The sequence below is a fragment of the Bombina bombina genome, chromosome 1 (assembly GCF_027579735.1).
Source record: "Bombina bombina isolate aBomBom1 chromosome 1, aBomBom1.pri, whole genome shotgun sequence".
Lineage (NCBI taxonomy): Eukaryota > Metazoa > Chordata > Amphibia > Anura > Bombinatoridae > Bombina > Bombina bombina.
In genome coordinates, this window is record NC_069499.1 from 454,704,958 (window position 1) to 454,726,470 (window position 21,513).

At 38.7% G+C, this 21,513-nt stretch overlaps 1 protein-coding gene across 1 annotated transcript in view; it reads left to right on the forward strand.

The window, feature by feature from the left end:
* The window catches only part of LOC128658497 (rap guanine nucleotide exchange factor 4-like), a 66,176-nt gene extending 48,735 nt beyond the window's left edge, over positions 1–17,441 (forward strand). Inside the window, exons 3-4 of the mRNA XM_053712839.1 lie at positions 8,196–8,284; positions 17,217–17,441. Coding sequence (XP_053568814.1) covers positions 8,196–8,284; positions 17,217–17,441 — 314 coding nt within the window. The remainder of the gene's footprint in view (positions 1–8,195; positions 8,285–17,216) is intronic.
* The last annotated feature ends 4,072 nt before the right edge of the window (positions 17,442–21,513 follow it).

Below are 21,513 nucleotides of genomic sequence, written 5' to 3' on the forward strand. Positions count from 1 at the left end.
GATTCTCTGAGGTGCTGCGGGAGGGTGTCCAATGTCTTTGCTGCCATGTGGGAGAAGGATCTTCCGCCCGCTATGGATTAGGTGATGTGGCGGATGACTGCGAGTGCTTGTTTGTCGGCTGATTGGAGTTGTCTGGCGGGGGTGTAGAAATTTACACGGTAGTTGATGTATTCGGGTCCGATGCATTGTAGGGCCTTAAATGCATGGGTAAGGAGCTTGAAGGTGATTCTCTTGTAGATGGGGAGCCAGTGAAGGTTCCTTAGGTGTTTGGTTATGTGGCATTGGCGAGGGATGTCGAGGATGAGTCTGGCTGAGGCGTTTTGGATAAGTTGGAGCCTCTTTTGGAATTTGATGGTGGCACCGACGTAGTGTGCATTGCGGTAGTCCAACCGGCTGCTGACGAGGGCGTGGGATACTGTCTTCTTGGTTTCGGTATGGACTTGAAGATTTTCCATAGCAGGTGGAGAATGTGGAAGCATGTTGAGGTGATTGCATTGATTTGTCGGTCCATGGAGAGTGAAGAGTCCAGGATGAAGCCTAGATTTCATTTTGGTCGGTTGGGGTTGGAGGGTGACCGAGGGCTGTGGGCCACCAGGAGTCGTCCCATGCAGATTTATTGGGTCCTAGGAGGAGGACTTCGGTTTTGCCTGTGTTCAGTTTGAGCCTGTTGTCATTCATCCAGGCGACGACTGCTGTCAGGCCTTTGTGGACGTTCTTTTTGGCGGTGGTGGGATCTCGGGTGAGTGAGATGTTTAACTGGGTGTCGTCGGCGTAGGAGACGATGTAGAGGTCGTGGCGTCGGATGATGGTGGCTAGAGGGGCCATGTAGATGTTGAAGAGGGTGGGGCTCTGTCAAGAGCCTTGCGGTACACCGCAGTTGACTGGTGCGGGTTTGGAGGAGAAGGGCGGGAGTCTGACTTTCAGGGTCCTGTCTGTGAGGAAGGAGGTGATCCATTCCAGGGCTTTGCTGTGGATGCCGGCGTCGTGTAGGCGGGTGCGGAGGGTGTTGTGGTCGACAGTGTCAAATGCTACTGAGAGGTCTAGAAGGATGTGTGCGGCAGTTTCTCCTCTGTCGAGCATGGCGCATATGTTGTCTGTGGCGGCGAGGAGGGCTGTCTCGGTGTTGTGGTTGCTTCTGAAACCGGATTGGTCAATAAGTTGCAAGTTAATGGACTTTTCTATGACTTTGGCCAGGAAGGGGAGTAGAGAGATAGGGCGGTAGTTATTCAGGTCCATGATTTCTTCAGCAGGGGTTTCAGTTATGCATGCTTCCAGACATCCGGGAAGGTGCCACTTTTGATAGAGCAGTTGATGGTGCGGCGGAGTTTAGGGGCGATGGTGTCGCTTGCTTTGTTGAATATGTGATGGATTTATTATATAACAGTGGGCGCTTAAAGCAGGAGATTCAGTAGATATGCAAAACAAATATGCTAAACAACTATAATTACCTCTGTAGAGAATAGATCAAACGTTAGGGAATAAATCTACTATGGTCTTAAATATATTAAAATATTTAAAATATTTAGTTAATAAGCAGATCTAGTATATAAAAAAGTTTATTTGATGAACAGTTACAAAATCACAATTCATAATCAAAATCTAAAACAATATACAATCATTCCCAACTATAGTTGCTCTTTCAACCATTCACACACTCCCTAAAACAATAACAGTCTAAATGATGATATAAAAACCAATGAATAAATGCAAGTTTGAATTCGTTTCAAAACCAGAAGGTGCAATATATTTCTAGAAAGGACTTAAAAATAATAATGTCTCTTCCTGATAAAAAGTTTATAATAAAAATTTATGCACAGTACAATTTATGACAAGTCCGCTACAGCAGGGTAAAGTGCCAGGTTTTAGTCTCTTTTAAAATTGATTATCCCAAATGACAACAGCCGTCGGTCTTTTTTCACCGGCGCTGTATATAATTTGCAAGGGAGTTAGTCTGTAAGGCTTCAATATTTTACGGAAATCTCCGTTGTTATCCTGTGTATTTTGAGGCTATCCGCCTTCTTACCGTGACTCCACTTGTATCTCAGCCGCTCTGCTACAAACAATCAACCGCACACCGGCGGCTTCCAAAACTCCTACGTCACCTGGTTTCCGGAACCTCCAGGCGGTTCAGACTTGCGCAAGTCTATTACGAGGTGTAGGGAGACCTCTAATCCTGGTTCTATTACCCCTCTTCAGTACTTCCAAGTACGCGGTGAAAGATTCTCCTCAGGTCTTCGTCTATCGAATAGACTAATAGCAGAAAAGGCAACTTTGTGTAATGGCAGGGTGAATCCTCTACGCGTTTCAACCCGTGTGGGTCTTTGTCAAGATACTTTACCCTGCACCTGTGCTATCTTAAAAACCCCGCTGTAGCTCCTGATTCGTCAATTGTTCATTACCTTCCTGCTTATGTTAAATGTGGGAATCGATACAGAGACACATGCTTAATCAATTTTAGACATTCCACAGTCATTCATGAATCCATTCATATAGTCTATCTCAATTTCTATCTTAAATGCAAAAACCGTAATAATATGCTACTCTAAAAAAATATATTTTATTGAGGAATAAATTGTAGAATAAATTTCCAATGTAAATAAAATTAAAATAAAAATGTAGTAAAATAAATTTATAAATTTCAATAAAATATAAATTTAATTTGAGAAATACGCAAAAAATTGTGACTTTGGGGTGGGGAGTTATATTAAAATATACAAAACCTTAGAGCATAACCATCGAAATACATGGGAGACAAGAAGTGAAAAGACATTTCTAAAATCATTTTAATCTTTAAAATCTTCATATATTATTAATAGGGGTATATTGTAAGAGGCATATATAAATAAATAAATAAGCAAACAAGGGAATCTAGTATCTAATATATATAATAGATCTAATCAATATTATATTAAGACAAATCATTCTATGAGGAAATAGTATGGCACAAATAGATAAAAATATATTAGTTTAAAAATAAATAAATAAATTAATTACCTTGAATTACATAAAAATTACATTAAAAAAGGAGCCAATTCCAATTCTGAGTTAAGACCATTGGGGTACAGTAACTCAGCTTCTCTTTTTAAAAGTTTATTTTCGAAATTGCCCCCCCTCCAATCTTTCCTTACCAAACACAATCCCCAAAATGTGAGGTCCTTGATGTTATTTTTATGTATCTCTCTAAAATGTTGGTATAAATGTGTATCCAGCTTCCCTTTTTCTATATTCCATAGATGTTCCCTAACTCTATCTCTCAACATCCTTGTTGTTTCCCCTATGTAAAGATATTTACATGAGCATCGTAACATATACACTACACTATTGCACCTAATTGTATCCTTGATCTTATACTCTTTGTCCATACCTGGGATCACTACATCCTTCTTTTTAATCCCATTTCTACAGGCTTTACAAGTGACACAGGGGAAGAAGCCTCTTATTTCCTCTCCTCTTAGATCTCTATCTTTCGGGGGTCTTTCTTTCTTCCGTTTAAATTCGCTAGGGGCTAGGATTGTTTTAAAATTTTTCGTTTTTTTATATACTATCCTTGGGTATGGGGGGAGCTTGTCTCCAATCACCGGATCATTTTTTATAAGGTGCCAGTGCTTTCTTAGGATTTTCCTCATCATCCCATGATCCTCACTATATGTGGTGATAAATGGAACATCTATCATTTCTTTCTTCTCAAATTCCTTATTTTTATATTCTAAAAGTGAATTTCTCTCTGTAACCCTAGCTCTTGTAATGGCTGCTTTAATATTCTTCTCCTGATAGCCTCTATCTCTAAACCTATCTTCCAATATTCCTATTTGCTCATCAAAATCCATTAATCTGGAACAATTTTTTCGAATCCTTAGACATTGACCAACCGGAATATTGTCTATCCATTTCTTATAATGGCAGCTAGTAGCATGGATGTAGTTATTTGCATCCGTGGGTTTAAAATGGGTTTTAGTTATACACTCTTTATTTTCCACAACTAAATCTAAATCCAGGAAAGTTATTTTTTCTTTACTAATATTATATGTAAAAGTCAGGCCCCTATCATTACTGTTCATAGTATTAAATAAATCTATGAGGGACTCTTCACTCCCACGCCAAATAATTAAAATATCATCTATGTATCTTTTAAAAAGCACGAGATTCGCACCGAGCTCAGCAAACAGGAGAAACCTCTGTTCCCATTCTCCCATAAACAGATTTGCATAGCTCGGTGCGAATCTCGTGCCCATGGCTGTACCCTCTATTTGCTGGAAATAGTTTCCATCAAAGGAAAAATAATTATGCTCCAATATAAAACTAATACTTTCTAATATAAATTCCTTCTGATCCTCAACCATACTCTCATCTTTGGATAAAAAATACTCCACAGCTTCTAATCCTAGATTATGTTTAATATTTGTGTACAAAGATGACACATCACAAGTGGCCATCAAAAAACCATCCTCCCATTCTATCTCTTTCAATATTCTCAAAACATTAGTAGAGTCTTTTAAGTAGGAATCTAAGCTTCCTACATATTTCTGGAGGAACTTATCCACGTACTGGGAAAGATTCGATGTAATGGAATCAATCCCCGAGACAATGGGCCTACCTGGGGGGTTAACTAGACTTTTATGCACCTTAGGCAAAAAGTAAAATATGGGAATCCTAGGGTGTTGAGGTTTAATGTATAAATATTCTTTTTCTGTTAAAATCCCTTTATCCTTCCCTTTATCTATAATTTTAAGTAATTTAGTTATAAACTTCTTAGTTGGATCCATATCTAGCTTCCTGTAAGTCTTTTTATCATTTAGTAATCTCTCAGCCTCATTTTTATAATTTTGGCTGTCCATAATGACCAGGCCTCCCCCTTTATCCGCCATTTTGAATGTGATATCACTATTATTTTGAAGTTGTTCCAATAATTCTTTATCCTTTTTATTTAAATTTCTTTTACATTTATTCTTTCTCCCTTCACTTTTCCTTAGGTCCATTAGGACCATCTTTTCGAAGGTTTCTAAATTGCTTCCTCTATCATTTTTTGGATAGAAGTTTGACTTTAATTTTAAATTAGTATGTTCAAATTTATCTACATTCGTGTTGGCTCTTTCATTACATATATATTTTTCAATGGGGTTTTTTAGAAAGAACCGTTTGAGAGTCAGGTTCCTCACGTACTTCTTCACATTAATGTGAGTCTCAAATTTATTTAAAGTTCTGGATGGGGCAAATGATAATCCTAAATTTAAAACCCTCTCCTCATCTTTACTTAAAATTTTCTTATTTGAATATGTGATGGGGCATGGGTTTGAGGGTGCGCCGGAGTGGATGGATTTCATGATTCTGAGGGTGTCCTTTGTGGTGAGGGGGCTCCAGATAGTCTGTGTGGGGGGATGAATTTGGGTGGGGTGTCGGTGGGTGTAGGGGTGGAGGTTGAGTTATGAGTCATGAAACTGTCATAGATGTCGAGGATCTTGCAGTGGAAGTGTGCAGCGAGGGTATCGCAGAGGTCCTGGGAGGGTGGGATGTCGGTGGTGTTGCTGTTGGGCTTAGAGAATTCCTTGATGACTGAGAACAACTGTTTGCGGTTTTGTGTGTTATAGTTGATTCTGTCTTGAATGGCTGTTTTTTTGCCAGTTTTTATGAGGTGGTGGTGGGTGGTGATTGCTTCCTTAAAGGCAGCTTTTTCCAGAAGGGTCTTGCTGGATCTCCAGGTTCTTTCCAATCGTCTGCAGTGGCGTTTGGAGTCCTGAAGGGTCGGGGTAAACCAGCTGGCCTTGATGATGGTTTGGCGGCTGTACAGTTTCTCGAGGGGGCGAGGGTGTTGGATCAATCTGTGATCCAGCGGTGGAGGTTGCGGGCGGAGGAGTTGGCATCTGTGGAGGTAGGTGGGGAGGATTTGTTTAGGGTGCGGTGCAGTTGGTCTTGGGTGATGTTGTTCCAGTTTCTGCAGGGCGGGTGGTACTGCCAGAGATGGGTGGTGGGTTTGTTGAAGGAGAAGTGTATGCAGTGGTGGTCAGTCCAGAGGAGTTCGGTGATGTGATTGACTGAGATGTGGTTGCCTGCGGAGATCGGGTTGAGGGTGTGGCCGGCTGCGTGGGTTGGGTAGTTTACGAGTTGCTTCAGTCTGATGGTTCCGAGGTTTTCCAGGAGGGTAGAGGTGTTGTGATAGTTGGGGTTGTCAAGATGGAAGTTGAGGTCACTGAGGAGGATGTAGTCCATTGAGGCGATGGCATGGGGTGCGAAGTAGTCGGTGATGGAGTCGCAGAAGGCGGGACGAGGTCCGGGAGGTCTGTAGATGAGGGTGCCATGGAGGGTGGTGTTGGGGTTGACCTGGATCTTGAAGTGTAGGTGTTCCAGGTCTGGTGAGTGGTTGTCAGAGCTGGTTGTGACTTGGATGGTGTGTTTGTGGATGATAGCAATGCCTCCTCCAGGTCTGTTGCTGCGGTCTTTGTGGCAGATCTTGTAGCTGTTGGGTATTGCAGTGGCGATGTCCGGCGCTGATGTGGGGTTCAGCCAGGTCTCGGACCTCGGTGAAGAAGGCGACGTCTAGGGAGGTGGAGTCTAGCAGGTTCAAGATTTCGAGGGCGTGCTTGTGGATGGAGCGGGTGTTGAGGAGGATGCAGTTGAGGTAGTTGTGGCTGTTTTTGGGTGGGTTAGTTGGTTGGGTTGTGGTCCGGAGGGAGGGGAAGGAGCAGTTGTGGCAGGTGTTGAGCAGATGGATGGTGCTGGCGTCGTAATGGCGGCAATTTCTGGAGCCAAGGTTCATGGCATTGGGTGCGGTTGGGGCGTGGACGGGCGCTGACAGGCTTGCCTTTGGCAGCAAGCACCATTAAATACAGCAGGAAGGTGGGTGGGCTGGTTAGCTGGCAAGCTGGAGTGGGGATAGTTGCTAAAAGAAAACAGATCAACAAAAATACAGCAAAAATACAGAGGGAGAAGACTTACGTCAGTGGTGCTGGGAGCACCATTAAATACAACAGGAAGGTGGGCGGGCTGGTTAGCTGGCAAGCTGCAGTGGGGGTAGGTGCTTAAAGAAGACAGAGAGCAACAAAAATACAGACGGAGAAGGGAGCGAAGACTCCTGCTCAATCCATCTAGTTTTTTTTTTATATACAGTATATCCATATTGTTTAATACAACACAATGCAGCTCTGGTTTGTTAAATGTTTTAAAAATGTATAGGTGAAATATATACTGAACATTTTTAAAAGCATTTTAAGGACTAATTAAAGAATGAGAGCTCATAAATTCTACATAATTATTTTACAGTTGAGTAAAGGGATATCTAACCTTTTTCCAGATAAGGAGTCAAACTGGGTTTTTATTTTTATTTGCAGAGCTGCTAAGCAAATGTTAATTTTACTTATAAAAGCACAAGTCTTTATACCCAAATATACAGTGTTACAACCCAGATATACAAAGAATGTCAAGCTCTTTACTGTTTATAGAGGAATCGTGGCTATGATTTGTATATGTTGCAGATGCAAAAAAGGCAAAGGAATAGTCAGGAATCGCAGCCAGATACTTCACTAAACTGTAACAACCTCATGTACTGCACACAAGTAGCTTGGAATAGTGAGCAGTCCCTGTGAAAAAGATATAAGTATCATTAAAGGGACAGTCAACACCAAGATAGGTAATCCCTTTATTTACCATTCCCCAGTTTTGCATAACAAACACTGTTATAAAAATATACTTTTTTACCTCTGTAATTACCTTGTATCTAAGCTTCTGCTGACTGCCTCCTTATTTCAGATCTTTTGACAGACTTGCATTTCAGGCAATTAGTGCTGACTCTTAAATTACTCCACAGGAGTGAGCACAATATTATCTATATGGCACACATGAACAAACAGTACATGTTATTAGCTATTCACAGCCAGACAGTAAGATAACAGGTGGACTGCAGAGTCTTAGAAATCATCCTATGAGCCCACCTAGGTTTAGCCTTTAACAAAAAATACCAAGAGAAATAAGCAAACTTGATGATAAAAGTAAATTGGAAAGTTGTGTAAAAGGACATGCTCTGAATCATGAAAGTTTAATTTGGACTTTACTGTCCCTTTAAGACACAAACATGCAATTATGTGCTTAGAGGGAAATATATATAAACAGATAAAGACAACAGAAAATGCCATAAAATATTTATTTATATTCAGTAAACATATTTACATTGAAACAAAACATAAGCTTTCTTTCTTATGTTGCAGTATACCGCCAGGGTGACATTGGCACAAGCTGGTACGCAGTCCTAACAGGATCACTTGATGTTAAAGTGACTGAAACAAACAACCACCAGGTAACATTTTCTACCAACAACTATTAAGATATAGCACATGCACATTGTAAGAGACTTTATTTACTTATATTCTCAAATTTACTTTGTTCTCTTGTAATTATCCCAGGTTGGCTCCGGAACAACATTGCACTGCTGGGATCTAGCTGCCGATTGGTGGCTGCATATATATGCCTCTTGTCATTGGCTCTCCTGAATGAAGCAAATTTGGGGGGAGATTTAATAAGCAGTGGATGCTGCTTTCTCCGCGCAAAGTTTTTGGCTCGACGGAAACAGATGTTAAGAAGCAGCGGTCGTTGTTAGCCACCTTTTAGGTGGTGGACTGCAATCATCCCGATCCGATCGGGATGATTGACACCCCCTGCTAGTGAATTGGCCGCGAATGTGCAGAGGCGGGCATTGCACAAGCATTTCACAAGAAATGCTTGTGCAATGTTAAATGCCAACAGCGTATGCTGTCTGCATTTAGCGATGTCGGGCGGACATGGTAAATTGACCCCTTGGGGTTTTCATGTCACTTTAATAATACAACAACATATCACCACATTTTTATTAGGGTTTAACGTTAAATTTTATACTCAGGTGTTTGAATGTGTTTTGGAAAAATTTGATTTTGCTTTCTAATGTTTGAGCCCATTAAAATATGGTTTGTATTACAATTAGTATCTTCCTATAAAGATTATTTTATTCGTTTTTTAAATTAAATACAACTATAAGAAAATGTTTTTAGTACAACTGATCGCATTCAGTTATTGCATTTATAGCTCGGCCCATTTTATTTTACTGTTGTTAAATGGGTATTGCCAAACAAAGAGCATATCCAAAATCAGAATGATCAGAGTCTCTACTTTATAATAATACTAATTTTAGCTTGAGTGTTGTATCACTTAGCCCCCAGTTCTTCAATGATCTTTGGGCTGGTGAGATTCTATAAGAATGCTCGCCAGTCCTATTTCCCTGAAATTATATAAAGCCACTTTTTAATCTGAAAACAGTGTGCCTCGCTAAGGGTGTATATGGCATTTTCAAAAGGTGAAGCAGGTTCATAATTACACAACTGCACAATAAAATTCGTAATTTAAAAATCTTACAAAACGAATAATTGAACCATTCACACAAAAATACTCAGGGAAATATTGTATTGTTAAGGTGCATCAAAATTGTTCACCAAAATCATATTTTATCAAAGACGTAATATTTGTAGGTAAATTACACAATAATACATTGCATTAACTATGCACAGCAGTCACCGCTCACCTCCCTATATCACTGCTATTACAGGTTTGCAAAAAACCTGGCGATAGCAGGCAATATGGCAGCGTTGAGCTCCATACCGCACTCAAATACCAGCGCTGCTTTGAGCTGGTTTTACGTGCTTGTGCACGATTTCCCCATAGACATCAATGGGGAGAGCCGGCTAAAAAAAAGCTTAACACCTGCAATAAAGGAGCGTAAAGCTCCGTAACGCAGCCCCATTGATTCCTTTGGGGAAAGAAAAGTTATGTTTACACCTAACACCCTAACATAAACCCCGAGTCTAAACATCCCCCTAATCAGCTGCCCCCGACATCACCACCACCTACATTACACTTATTAACCCCTAATCTGCTGCCCCCGACATCGCCACTACCTATATTACACTTATTTGTGCAAAAATCCGTCATATATATATATATATATATCTCTTTAAGAATACACAGAACATATTCTGCTATGTGCATAACATTGGATTATGGAATATTCAATATTATCTTCTTATGTTGGGCTTTTAAATAACCGCAATCCTGTTTGTGCGACATGTGGGTGTTAGGTTTTTTTCAACTTTTTTTGCTCCATTAAATCTATGGGGGAATGGGATATTGCATTTGTGACTTCTCAAAAGTCTGTTTGATATTGTGACGTTACGAACATGAGAGTGCAAACTTTCAACTTGTAATACGAGCGTGAATTACTTCTAATGATTTTTTAGAAGTGGGGCGTCAGTCTGTAAAATAGAGAGGGCCAAAACTTTAAAACAATGAGTTCTGTGGTTTTGGGAATTTTGTCATGTTGCTCTTGGGGTTTTAGGGGTGTTATTCCGTGCAGCAAAACATCTAATTTGTATTTTCACTAATAGAGGGTTACGCTGCCTTGAGATTGGTGTAATGACTTTATAATTAAAGGGACAGTCTACACCAGAATTTGTATTGTTTTAAAAGATAGATAATCCCTTTTACCCATTCCCTAGTTTTCTGCAAACTGCCCCCTTATTTCAGTTATTTTGATAGACTTGCATTATAGCCAATCAGTGCTGGCTCCTAGGTAAATCAATGTGTGTGAGCACAGTGCTATCTATACTACACACAACTAAGAATACCAAGAGAACAAAGCAAAATTGGTGATAAAAGAAAAATTGGAAAATTCTTTAAAATTACGCACTCTATTTAAATCATGAAAGTTTATTTTGGACTAGACTGTCCCTTTAAAACAAAGTAGCTAAAAGAGGTTTGTGTTTAAACTGGGAAAATACACAGATAATTATTGTATACTAATAGGAAGTATTAGCTGCCACTGTTACTTGGTAATATTGTAACAGGGAACATTTCTTTCATGTAATTAGCAAGAGTCCATGAGCTAGTGACGTATGGGATATACATTCCTACCAGGAGGGGCAAAGTTTCCCAAACCTCAAAATGCCTATAAATACACCCCTCACCACACCCACAAATCAGTTTTACAAACTTTGCCTCCTGTAGAGGTGGTGAAGTAAGTTTGTGCTAGATTCTACGTTGATATGCGCTCCGCAGCAGGTTGGAGCCCGGTTTTCCTCTCAGCGTGCAGTGAATGTCAGAGGGATGTGAAGAGAGTATTGCCTATTTGAATTCAATGATCTCCTTCTACGGGGTCTATTTCATAGGTTCTCTGTTATCGGTCGTAGAGATTCATCTCTTACCTCCCTTTTCAGATCGACGATATACTCTTATATATACCATTACCTCTACTGATTCTCGTTTCAGTACTGGTTTGGCTTTCTACTACATGTAGATGAGTGTCCTGGGGTAAGTAAGTCTTATTTTTGTGACACTCTAAGCTATGGTTGGGCACTTTTATATAAAGTTCTAAATATTTGTATTTAAACATTTATTTGCCTTGATTCAGGATGTTCAATATTCCTTATTTCAGACAGTCAGTTTCATTATTTGGGATAATGCATTTGAATAATCAATTTTTTTCTTACCTTAAAATTTGACTTTTTTCCCTGTGGGCTGTTAGGCTCGCGGGGGCTGAAAAGGCTTCATTTTATTGCGTCATTCTTGGCGCAGACTTTTTTGGCGCAAAAAATTTTCTTTGTTATTTCTGGTGTCATACTTGTCACCGGAAGTTGCGTCATTTTTGACGTTTTTTTGCGCCAAAAGTGTCGGCGTTACCGGATGTGGTGTCATTTTTGGCGCCAAAAGCATTTAGGCGCCAAATAATGTGGGCGTCTTTTTTGGCGCTAAAAAATATGGGCGTCATTATTGTCTCCACATTATTTTAAGTCTCATTGTTTATTGCTTCTGGTTGCTAGAAGCTTGTTCACTGGCATTTTTTCCCATTCCTGAAACTGTCATTTAAGGAATTTGACCAATTTTGCTTTATATGTTGTTTTTTTCTATTACATATTGCAAGATGTCCCAGATTGACCCTGAGTCAGAAGATACTTCTGGAAAATCGCTGCCTGATGCTGGGTCTACCAAAGTTAAGTGTATTTGCTGTAAACTTATGGTATCTGTTCCTCCAGCTGTTGTTTGTAATGAATGTCATGACAAACTTGTTAATGCAGATAACATAAGAGATTTTGTTTCTAAATCCATTAAGAAGGCTATGTCTGTTATCCCTCCTTCTAGTAAACATAAAAGGTCTTTTAAAACTTCTCATTTTTCAGATGAATTTTTAAATGAACATCGTCATTCTGATTCTGATAATGATTCCTCTGGTTCAGAGGATTCTGTTTCAGAGGTTGATGCTGATAAATCTTCATATTTGTTCAAAATGGAATTTATTCGTTCTTTGCTTAAAGAAGTCTTAATTGCATTAGAAATAGAGGATTCTGGTCCTCTTGATACTAAATAAGGTTTTTAAATCTCCTGTAGTTATTCCAGAAGTTTTTCCTGTCCCTGATGCTATTTCTGAAGTAATCTCCAGGGAATGGAATAATTTGGGTAATTAATTTACTCCTTCTAAACGTTTTAAGCAATTATATCCTGTGCCATCTGACAGATTAGAGTTTTGGGACAAAATCTCTAAGATTGATGGGGCTATCTCTACTCTTGCTAAGCGTACTACTATTCCTACGGCAGATAGTACTTCCTTTAAGGATCCTTTAGATAGGAAAATTGAATCCTTTCTAAGAAAAGCTTACTTATGTTCAGGTAATCTTCTTAGACCTGCTATATCTTTAGCGAATGTTGCTGCAGCTTCAACTTTTTGGTTAGAAGCTTTAGCGCAACAAGTAACAGATCATAATTCTCATAGCATTGTTAATCTTCTTCAACATGCTAATAATTTTATTTGTGATGCCATCTTTGATATCATTAGGGTTGATGTCAGGTATATGTCTCTAGCTATTTTAGCTAGAAGAGCTTTATGGCTTAAAACTTGGAATGCTGATATGTCTTCTAAGTCAACTTTACTTTCCCTTTCTTTCCAGGGTAATAAATTATTTGGTTCACAGTTGGATTCTATTATTTCAACTGTTACTGGAGGGAAAGGAACTTTTTTACCACAGGATAAAAAATCTAAAGGTAAATTTAGGTCTAATAATCGTTTTCGTTCCTTTCGTCACAATAAGGAACAAAAGCCTGATCCTTCCCCTACAGGAGCGGTATCAGTTCAGAAACCATCTCCAGTCTGGAATAAATCCAAGCCCTTTAGAAAGCCAAAGCCAGCTCCCAAGTCCACATGAAGGTGCGGCCCTCATTCCAGCCCAGCTGGTAGGGGGCAGATTACGTTTTTTCAAAGAAATTTGGATCAATTCAATTCACAATCTTTGGATTCAGAACATTGTTTCAGAAGGGTACAGAATAGGCTTCAAGATGAGGCCTCCTGCAAGAAGATTTCTTCTTTCCCGTGTCCCAGTAAATCCAGCGAAGGCTCAAGCATTTCTGAAATGTGTTTCAGATCTAGAGTTGGCTGGAGTAATTATGCTAGTTCCAGTTCTGGAACAGGGGCTGGGGTTTTACTCAAATCTCTTCATTGTACCAAAGAAGGAGAATTCCTTCAGACCAGTTCTGGATTTAAAAATATTGAATCATTATGTAAGGATACCAACATTCAAAATGGTAACTATAAGGACTATTCTGCCTTTTGTTCAGCAAGGGCATTATATGTCCACAATAGATTTACAGGATGCATATCTGCATATTCCGATTCATCCAGATCATTATCAGTTTCTGAGATTCTCTTTCCTAGACAAGCATTACCAGTTTGTGGCTCTGCCATTTGGCCTAACAACAGCTCCAAGGATTTTTACAAAGGTTCTCGGTGCCCTTCTGTCTGTAATCAGAGAACAGGGTATTGTGGTATTTCCTTATTTGGACGATATCTTGGTACTTGCTCAGTCTTCACATTTAGCAGAATCTCATACGAATCGACTTGTATTGTTTCTTCGAGATCATGGTTGGAGGATCAATTTGCCGAAAAGTTCATTGATTCCTCAGACAAGGGTAACCTTTTTAGGTTTCCAGATAGATTCAGTGTCCATGACTCTGTCTCTGACGGACAAGAGACGTCTAAAATTGGTTTCAGCTTCTCGAAACCTTCAGTCTCAATCATTCCCTTCGGTAGCCTTATGCATGGAAATTCTAGGTCTTATGACTGCTGCATCGGACGCGATCCCCTTTGCTCGTTTTCACATGCGACCTCTTCAGCTTTGTATGCTGAATCAGTGGTGCAGGGATTATACAAAGATATCTCAATTGATATCTTTAAAACCGATTGTACGTCACTCTCTGACGTGGTGGACAGATCACTGTCGTCTAGTTCAGTGGGCTTCTTTTGTTCTTCTAACCTGGACTGTGATTTCAACAGATGCAAGTCTGACAGGTTGGGGAGCTGTTTGGGGGTCTCTGACAGCACAAGGGGTTTGGGAATCTCAGGAGGATGAGATTACCAATCTTTTTTTTGGAACTCCGTGCAATTTTCAGAGCTCTTCAGTCATGGCCTCTTCTAAAGAGAGAATCGTTCATTTGTTTTCAGACGGACAATGTCACAACTGTGGCATATATCAATCATCAAGGAGGGACTCACAGTCCTCTGGCTATGAAAGAAGTATCTCGAATACTGGTATGGGCGGAATCCAGCTCCTGTCTAATTTCTGCGGTTCATATCCCAGGTATAGACAATTGGTAAGCGGATTATCTCAGTCGCCAAACGTTACATCCGGGCGAATGGTCTCTTCACCCAGAGGTATTTCTTCAGATTGTTCAAATGTGGGGACTTCCAGAAATAGATTTGATGGCTTCTCATCTAAACAAGAAGCTTCCCAGGTATCTGTCCAGATCCAGGGATCCCCAGGCGGAAGCAGTGGATGCATTGTCACTTCCTTGGAAGTATCGTCCTGCCTATATCTTTCCGCCTCTAGTTCTTCTTCCAAGAGTAATTTCCAAGATTCTGAAGGAATGCTCGTTTGTTCTGCTGGTAGCTCCAGCATGGCCTCACAGGTTTTGGTATGCGGATCTTGTCCGGATGGCCACTTGCCAACCGTGGACTCTTCCGTTAAGACCAGACCTTCTGTCACAAGGTCCTTTTTTCCATCAGGATCTCAAATCCTTAAATTTGAAGGTATGGAGATTGAACGCTTGATTCTCAATCAAAGAGGTTTCTCTGACTCTGTGATTAATACTATGTTACAGGCTCGTAAATCTGTATCTAGGAAGATATATTATCGAGTCTGGAAGATTTACATTTCTTGGTGTCTTTCTCATCATTTTTCCTGGCATTCTTTTAGAATTCCGAGAATTTTACAGTTTCTTCAGGATGGTTTGGATAAAGGTTTGTCTGCAAGTTCCTTGAAAGGACAAATCTCTGCTCTTTCTGTTCTTTTTCACAGAAAGATTGTTAATCTTCCTGATATTCATTGTTTTGTACAAGCTTTGGTTCGTATAAAACCTGTTATTAAGTCAATTTCTCCTCCTTGGAGTTTGAATTTGGTTCTGGGGGCTCTTCAAGCTCCTCCATTTGAACCTATGCATTCACTGGACATTAAATTACTTTCTTGGAAAGTTTTGTTTCTTTTGGCCATCTCTTCTGCTAGAAGAGTTTCTGAATTATCTGCTCTTTCTTGTGAGTTTCTTTTTCTGATTTTTCATCAGGATAAGGCGGTGTTGCGAACTTCTTTTAAATTTTTACCTAAGGTTGTGAATTCTAACAACATTAGTAGAGAAATTGTGGTTCCTTCATTATGTCCTAATCCTAAGAATTCTAAGGAGAGATCATTGCATTCTTTGGATGTAGTTAGAGCTTTGAAATATTATGTTGAAGCTACTAAGGATTTCCGAAAGACTTCTAGTCTTTTTGTTATCTTTTCCGGTTCTAGGAAAGGTCAGAAGGCCTCTGCCATTTCTTTGGCGTCTTGGTTGAAATCTTTAATTCATCATGCTTATGTCGAGTCTGGTAAAACTCCGCCTCAAAGGATTACAGCTCATTCTACTAGGTCAGTTTCTACTTCCTGGGCATTTAGGAATGAAGCTTCGGTTGATCAGATTTGCAAAGCAGCAACTTGGTCTTATTTGCATACTTTTACTAAATTCTACCATTTTGATGTGTTTTCTTCTTCTGAAGCAGTTTTTGGTAGAAAAGTTCTTCAGGCAGCTGTTTCAGTTTGATTCTTCTGCTTATAATTTCAGTTTTTTTCATTATAAGATTTAAACTTTATTTTGGGTGTGGATTATTTTCAGCGGAATTGGCTGTCTTTATTTTATCCCTCCCTCTCTAGTGACTCTTGCGTGGAAGATCCACATCTTGGGTATTCATTATCCCATACGTCACTAGCTCATGGACTCTTGCTAATTACATGAAAGAAAACATAAGTTATGTAAGAACTTACCTGATAAATTCATTTCTTTCATATTAGCAAGAGTCCATGAGGCCCACCCTTTTTGTGGTGGTTATGATTTTTTTGTATAAAGCACAATTATTCCAATTCCTTATTTGTTATGCTTTTGCACTTTTTGTCTTATCACCCCACTTTGGCTATGCGTTAAACTGATTTGTGGGTGTGGTGAGGGGTGTATTTATAGGCATTTTGAGGTTTGGGAAACTTTGCCCCTCCTGGTAGGAATGTATATCCCATACGTCACTAGCTCATGGACTCTTGCTAATATGAAAGAAATTAATTTATTAGGTAAGTTCTTACATAAATTATGTTTTTAAACCACTGTCTTCTTTAGCACAGTCCACTTTAGTTTTAAGGATTTTATTGAAAGAGCAACAGCAAAACAGGCAGTTTAACATTCAAGATGGAAAGTCCATCCTTTGCAGCACATCATAGTACTTCACAGCATAGCACAGCACAGCACTTTGCAGAATAATGTCATTTTTACCAACATCTCACAGCAATAAAGACTGTTAACACACAGCCCTCCTGACTAGGTAACAGTCTGATAGGCCTAGCTAGGTCATACTTCCTTTTAAACTCTCAGAGCTGTAGTTATGAGCCACACCTGTGATTAACAAGTATTGGCCCACCTTTCTCTCCATATACTCCAACCCCAGGGACCCAGAACACATTTACCATGACATAATTTAAACACACAATATTTCCATGGGGTTTTTAACAGAAAGGAGGAATGCTACTTAAAATACTTGGTCTTAAATACCTACCATTTATATATGCTGTATTTATCTCAAAAGTGTTAATGCCTTAAACTCTTTAGTATAGCTTTTCAATCAAACAAAACTTTTTTTTTGTTTCTAGGATGCAGTCACAATATGTACACTTGGAGTTGGGACAGCTTTTGGAGAGTCAATATTGGACAATACACCCCGCCATGCCACTATTGTTACAAGGGAATTTAGTGAACTTCTGCGTATCGAACAGAAGGACTTTAAATCCCTTTGGGAGGTAAGTCAAAACTATTTATCAGCCAGACCAGCATATGATGCACATTATTTTATTGCTGCTATATTTATCTTTCAATAGAAATATGGTAAATATGGTTCTAGAAATAAGAAAATGTTTTTGACAAATTGCATATTGAAAGCTTACTGAAGCAACTATATTTCCCAAGTAAGACATATGAGACTTGTAAATAACAAATGGAGCTGTTAAAAGTAGCAATTGCTAAAAGATGCTTTTCAGCTGTGTTGGCATATGTGGTATTTGGATCTGCCTTTCAGATTGCACAGACTGGCTGCTGTCAGTTCTTAAAGCAATGTCATCCTAGGTTCTCTATTTATGGGATTTCCTTTCAAAACACCACATTTTCATAAAATATGTACCTTACTTGTGACATTATTAATCAGTATTTAAATGTAATACTTGAATTTTCTGCAAAATGGTTATTTTGATGATAATAAAATGTGAACCCTGCAGAGGATTTACTTTTTTCTCAATTTTGTATTTTGGAATTGAATATTAGTTTAAATTTGTTGCCAAATATATTGGATTTCTGAGCTAAAACTCCTTTCCTAGACACTTTTATCTCATTCATAGCTATTTGGGGTTGCCAGCTCCACCGCTGTAAAAAACATACTGCCATGCTTTTGAGAGTATTTCATTCTTTAGCTGCAGGTCATCTAAAATAAAACTACAGTCAACACTAAAAATGCTACAACCAAAACCTGGTCTAATAATTCATAATATTTATTTTGAATATGTTGCGTGTCGTCGAAGTGTCCATTTTTCACCCCTCAGATCTGGTCACCCAACTGTAAATCCAACATTTTTTTTTCCAAAAGATAATGGGCCAGATTACAAGTGGAACGGTATTTAACGCTCCTGCTTGCTCGCTAACTTCGCTTTAATTAAGCTTTTTGCGCACATAAGGTATCGCTCGTATTACAAGTTTAAAGTTAAAAGTTTTAGAGTTAGAATTTCACAATTGTGTTAAAAAATATCTTGTGTGGAATAATAGTATACAAGCTAGTGACATCAATGGTTACTAGTATGTTAGTAGTTTGCAGATCTGACCAAGTTTGGAGTGTTTTGATCAAGTCCATAGAGTCTAGTAGAAAAGAAGTATTCATCACCATAGGTTGTAACAGAGCATCCAAAAATGATGCAATTGGTTGTAAAATCGACCCTCAGGTAGACACAATAGGTCTGTCTGGTGGATTTGTTGGCTGTTTAAGAACTTTGGGTAAATTGTAGATTACCGGGATCATTGGAAAGTTCACTTTTAGATAATCCCTTAATGTCTGTGAAGTTGTACCAGATTGTAACAACACCACTAATTTATGCTTAAAGGGACACTGAACCCAACATTTTTCTTTCATGATTCAGATAAAGCATGACATTTTAAGCAACTTTCTAATTTACTTCTATTATCAAATTTTCTTCATTCTCTTGGTATCTTTATTTGAAATGCAAGAATGTAAGTTTAGATGCTGGCCCAATTTTGGTGAACAACCTGGGTTGTTCTTGCTGATTGGTGGATACATTCATCCACCAATAAAAAAAGTGCTGTCCAGAGTCCGGACCCAAAAAGAATAGCTTAGAAGCCTTCTTTTTCAAATAAAGATAGCAAGAGATCAAAGTAAATTGATAATAGGAGTAAATTAGAAAGTTGCTTAAAATTGCATGCTCTATCTGAATCACAAAAGAAAACATTTGGGTTCAGTGTCCCTTTAAACTCCTTAGTGGGGTTAGAGGGCAGTTTACGGTACACAGTTATATTTGTCAGTTGATTAATTATTTTTTCCTATAATCCCCATAATCCTGGAGCACTAAAGCACCTCCCTTGTTGGCCTCTCTTATGACCAGTTCTAATTTTCTTGTAATCCTTTAAGTGCATGTCACTGTTCATATGTCAGATTGTTAAGTACCATGCTTTTTTTATGCCACTGACTGTCAACAAATTCCTCTTTCACTATTCTGGAAAAATTATTTATACTTGAATGATTACTCTTTGGGTCAAATCTACCCTTTCTTCGAAATTCTCTTGAATCATCCTTTTTAACAGCAAAGTATTCTTTCAACCGTAATGCCCTTTGAAATATATGCATATCAATCTGTAGAGAGAAATTATCTGCATAAGTAGTTAGAACAAATGACAAACCCTTTTCTAACACAGCCCTCTCAGCATCAGTTAATAGATGTGAGCTCACATTGATAATAATGCTGTTTGGTGTCAATGTCTGTGCCATGGTCTTGGTGGTTTCCCTCTTGGTCTGGTGTCCATGTCTCCTTCTCCGTGGGCATGGCCTCTGCCTTTTACATTTTTTTGACCGAGTAATCATTGATTGAAAACCATGTCCTTCAATACCCACTTCAACTGTAACCATCATTTTCTGAGCTATTGTCAGAACTCTCTATAGTAGAGAGAGATCTGCACTTGTTAACTTTTTCCCATTTTTATTCTTTAAAGGCAATTAGCTATTTTTTTATAAGTGTCTACTTGTTGCTTTCTTTTGCCCATCCATTCTTCCACTGGATCTCTTTCCAATTTCGTAAGGTGAATTGACTCAAATGCTTGAATTTTATTCTCCATCTGTTTTAATAACCCACTCACTTCCTCTATGACCAGTAACATTAAATCTAGTGAGCATTTGTTTGACATCCCACACCACTTCTTGCAAAAAGAACTGCATTGTTGCGCCCAATTGTGGGGATGTTTTTGATACGAAAACCTTTAGGGATGAATAGCTTCCTATGGTATTCAGAAAGGTAACAACCATGGAACTTTAAATCAATCCCCCTCTTTTTTTAACAGATGGTTGAACAACTGTTCAGGCTGTTCACATTTAGTTTTAATGGAGAACTCATCAAACCTAATGCGGCTTGCATCCTCTTCCGTGAAATGAAACACATTGGCAGCCTCTATCTTTTCTAGATTCACCTCCTGTTGTACCTCCTCTTGTGATATATTGCCAGCAGTACCGTATCACCCACAATAAAAACAAACAAACAAATGCAATCCAGTCTTGGGAAACCGTTTAGGCATAGTGTATATATACTGTGTGTGTGTGTGTGTGTATATATATATATATTGTGTGTATGTGTGTATGTGTGTGTGTGTGTGTGTATATATATATATTTTGTGTATATAGACATATATAGGACTATCTATAAATACATAGGACAGATTCTGCTATGTGGAGAACATTGGAATGTGAAATATTTACAGTTAATACACAGTATAACACTTAATTAAATAAGATTATTTTTATCAATATGCATTTTATGCATTTTCATGTTTTAATCTAATTGACTGCAAAGGGCTCAAATGTGTGTGTGTGTACATATGTATTTATGTGTTTATATGTGTATATATATCTTTAAGTACACACATATGAACATATATACAGTATTGTGCAAAAGTCTTAGGCCACCATTAGATTTGTTGTTTTTGCAATAGTTTAATGATCATATATAGTTATTTATCAGTCTCTTTATTAGAATACAACTAGAAAATACAGAATATTTGTGTGCAGTATTAAAAAAAACTGTAATATGAGCACTACATCTGATGCACACATACAGCTGCGATAAACCAGTTATCGTTTGTGCATAACTGTTAGCTCACCACTCATAAGCTGGCCCAAAGTATTTCTTTTGCATACCTATGATTATTATTATTATTATTATTATTATTATTAATCTTTATTTATAAAGCGCCAACAGATTCTGCAGCGCTGTCCATGAATGCAAGGATAAAAGTATAACAGTGATACAATACAATATAATACAATACAATATAAGACACCGGACATAATTTAACAATCAAATACAGGGGGAATTGAGGGCCCTATTCTATGCAATCTAGATGGGTAGGAGGCTAAGAAACAAGAAGTTGGGATTGCAAAGGTGAGAATGATGTAGGGCGGAGTTAGATGAGGGCAACTATTAGGCAAGTAAAGGGTATTATGTTGCTGATGTAAATGTTAATCTATGTATATGAAAATAAATGCAAGTAAGAACCCGTTAGAGCGTGTCATTTTACGACTATAGACCCTGCTCTACTGTGTGTTTAACCTCCGCAAAGGGGTTGAATACACAATAGAAGTGCTTCTTGGGATCTGCGGTGCACTGCTGGTCCTAAATGGGAACTGCT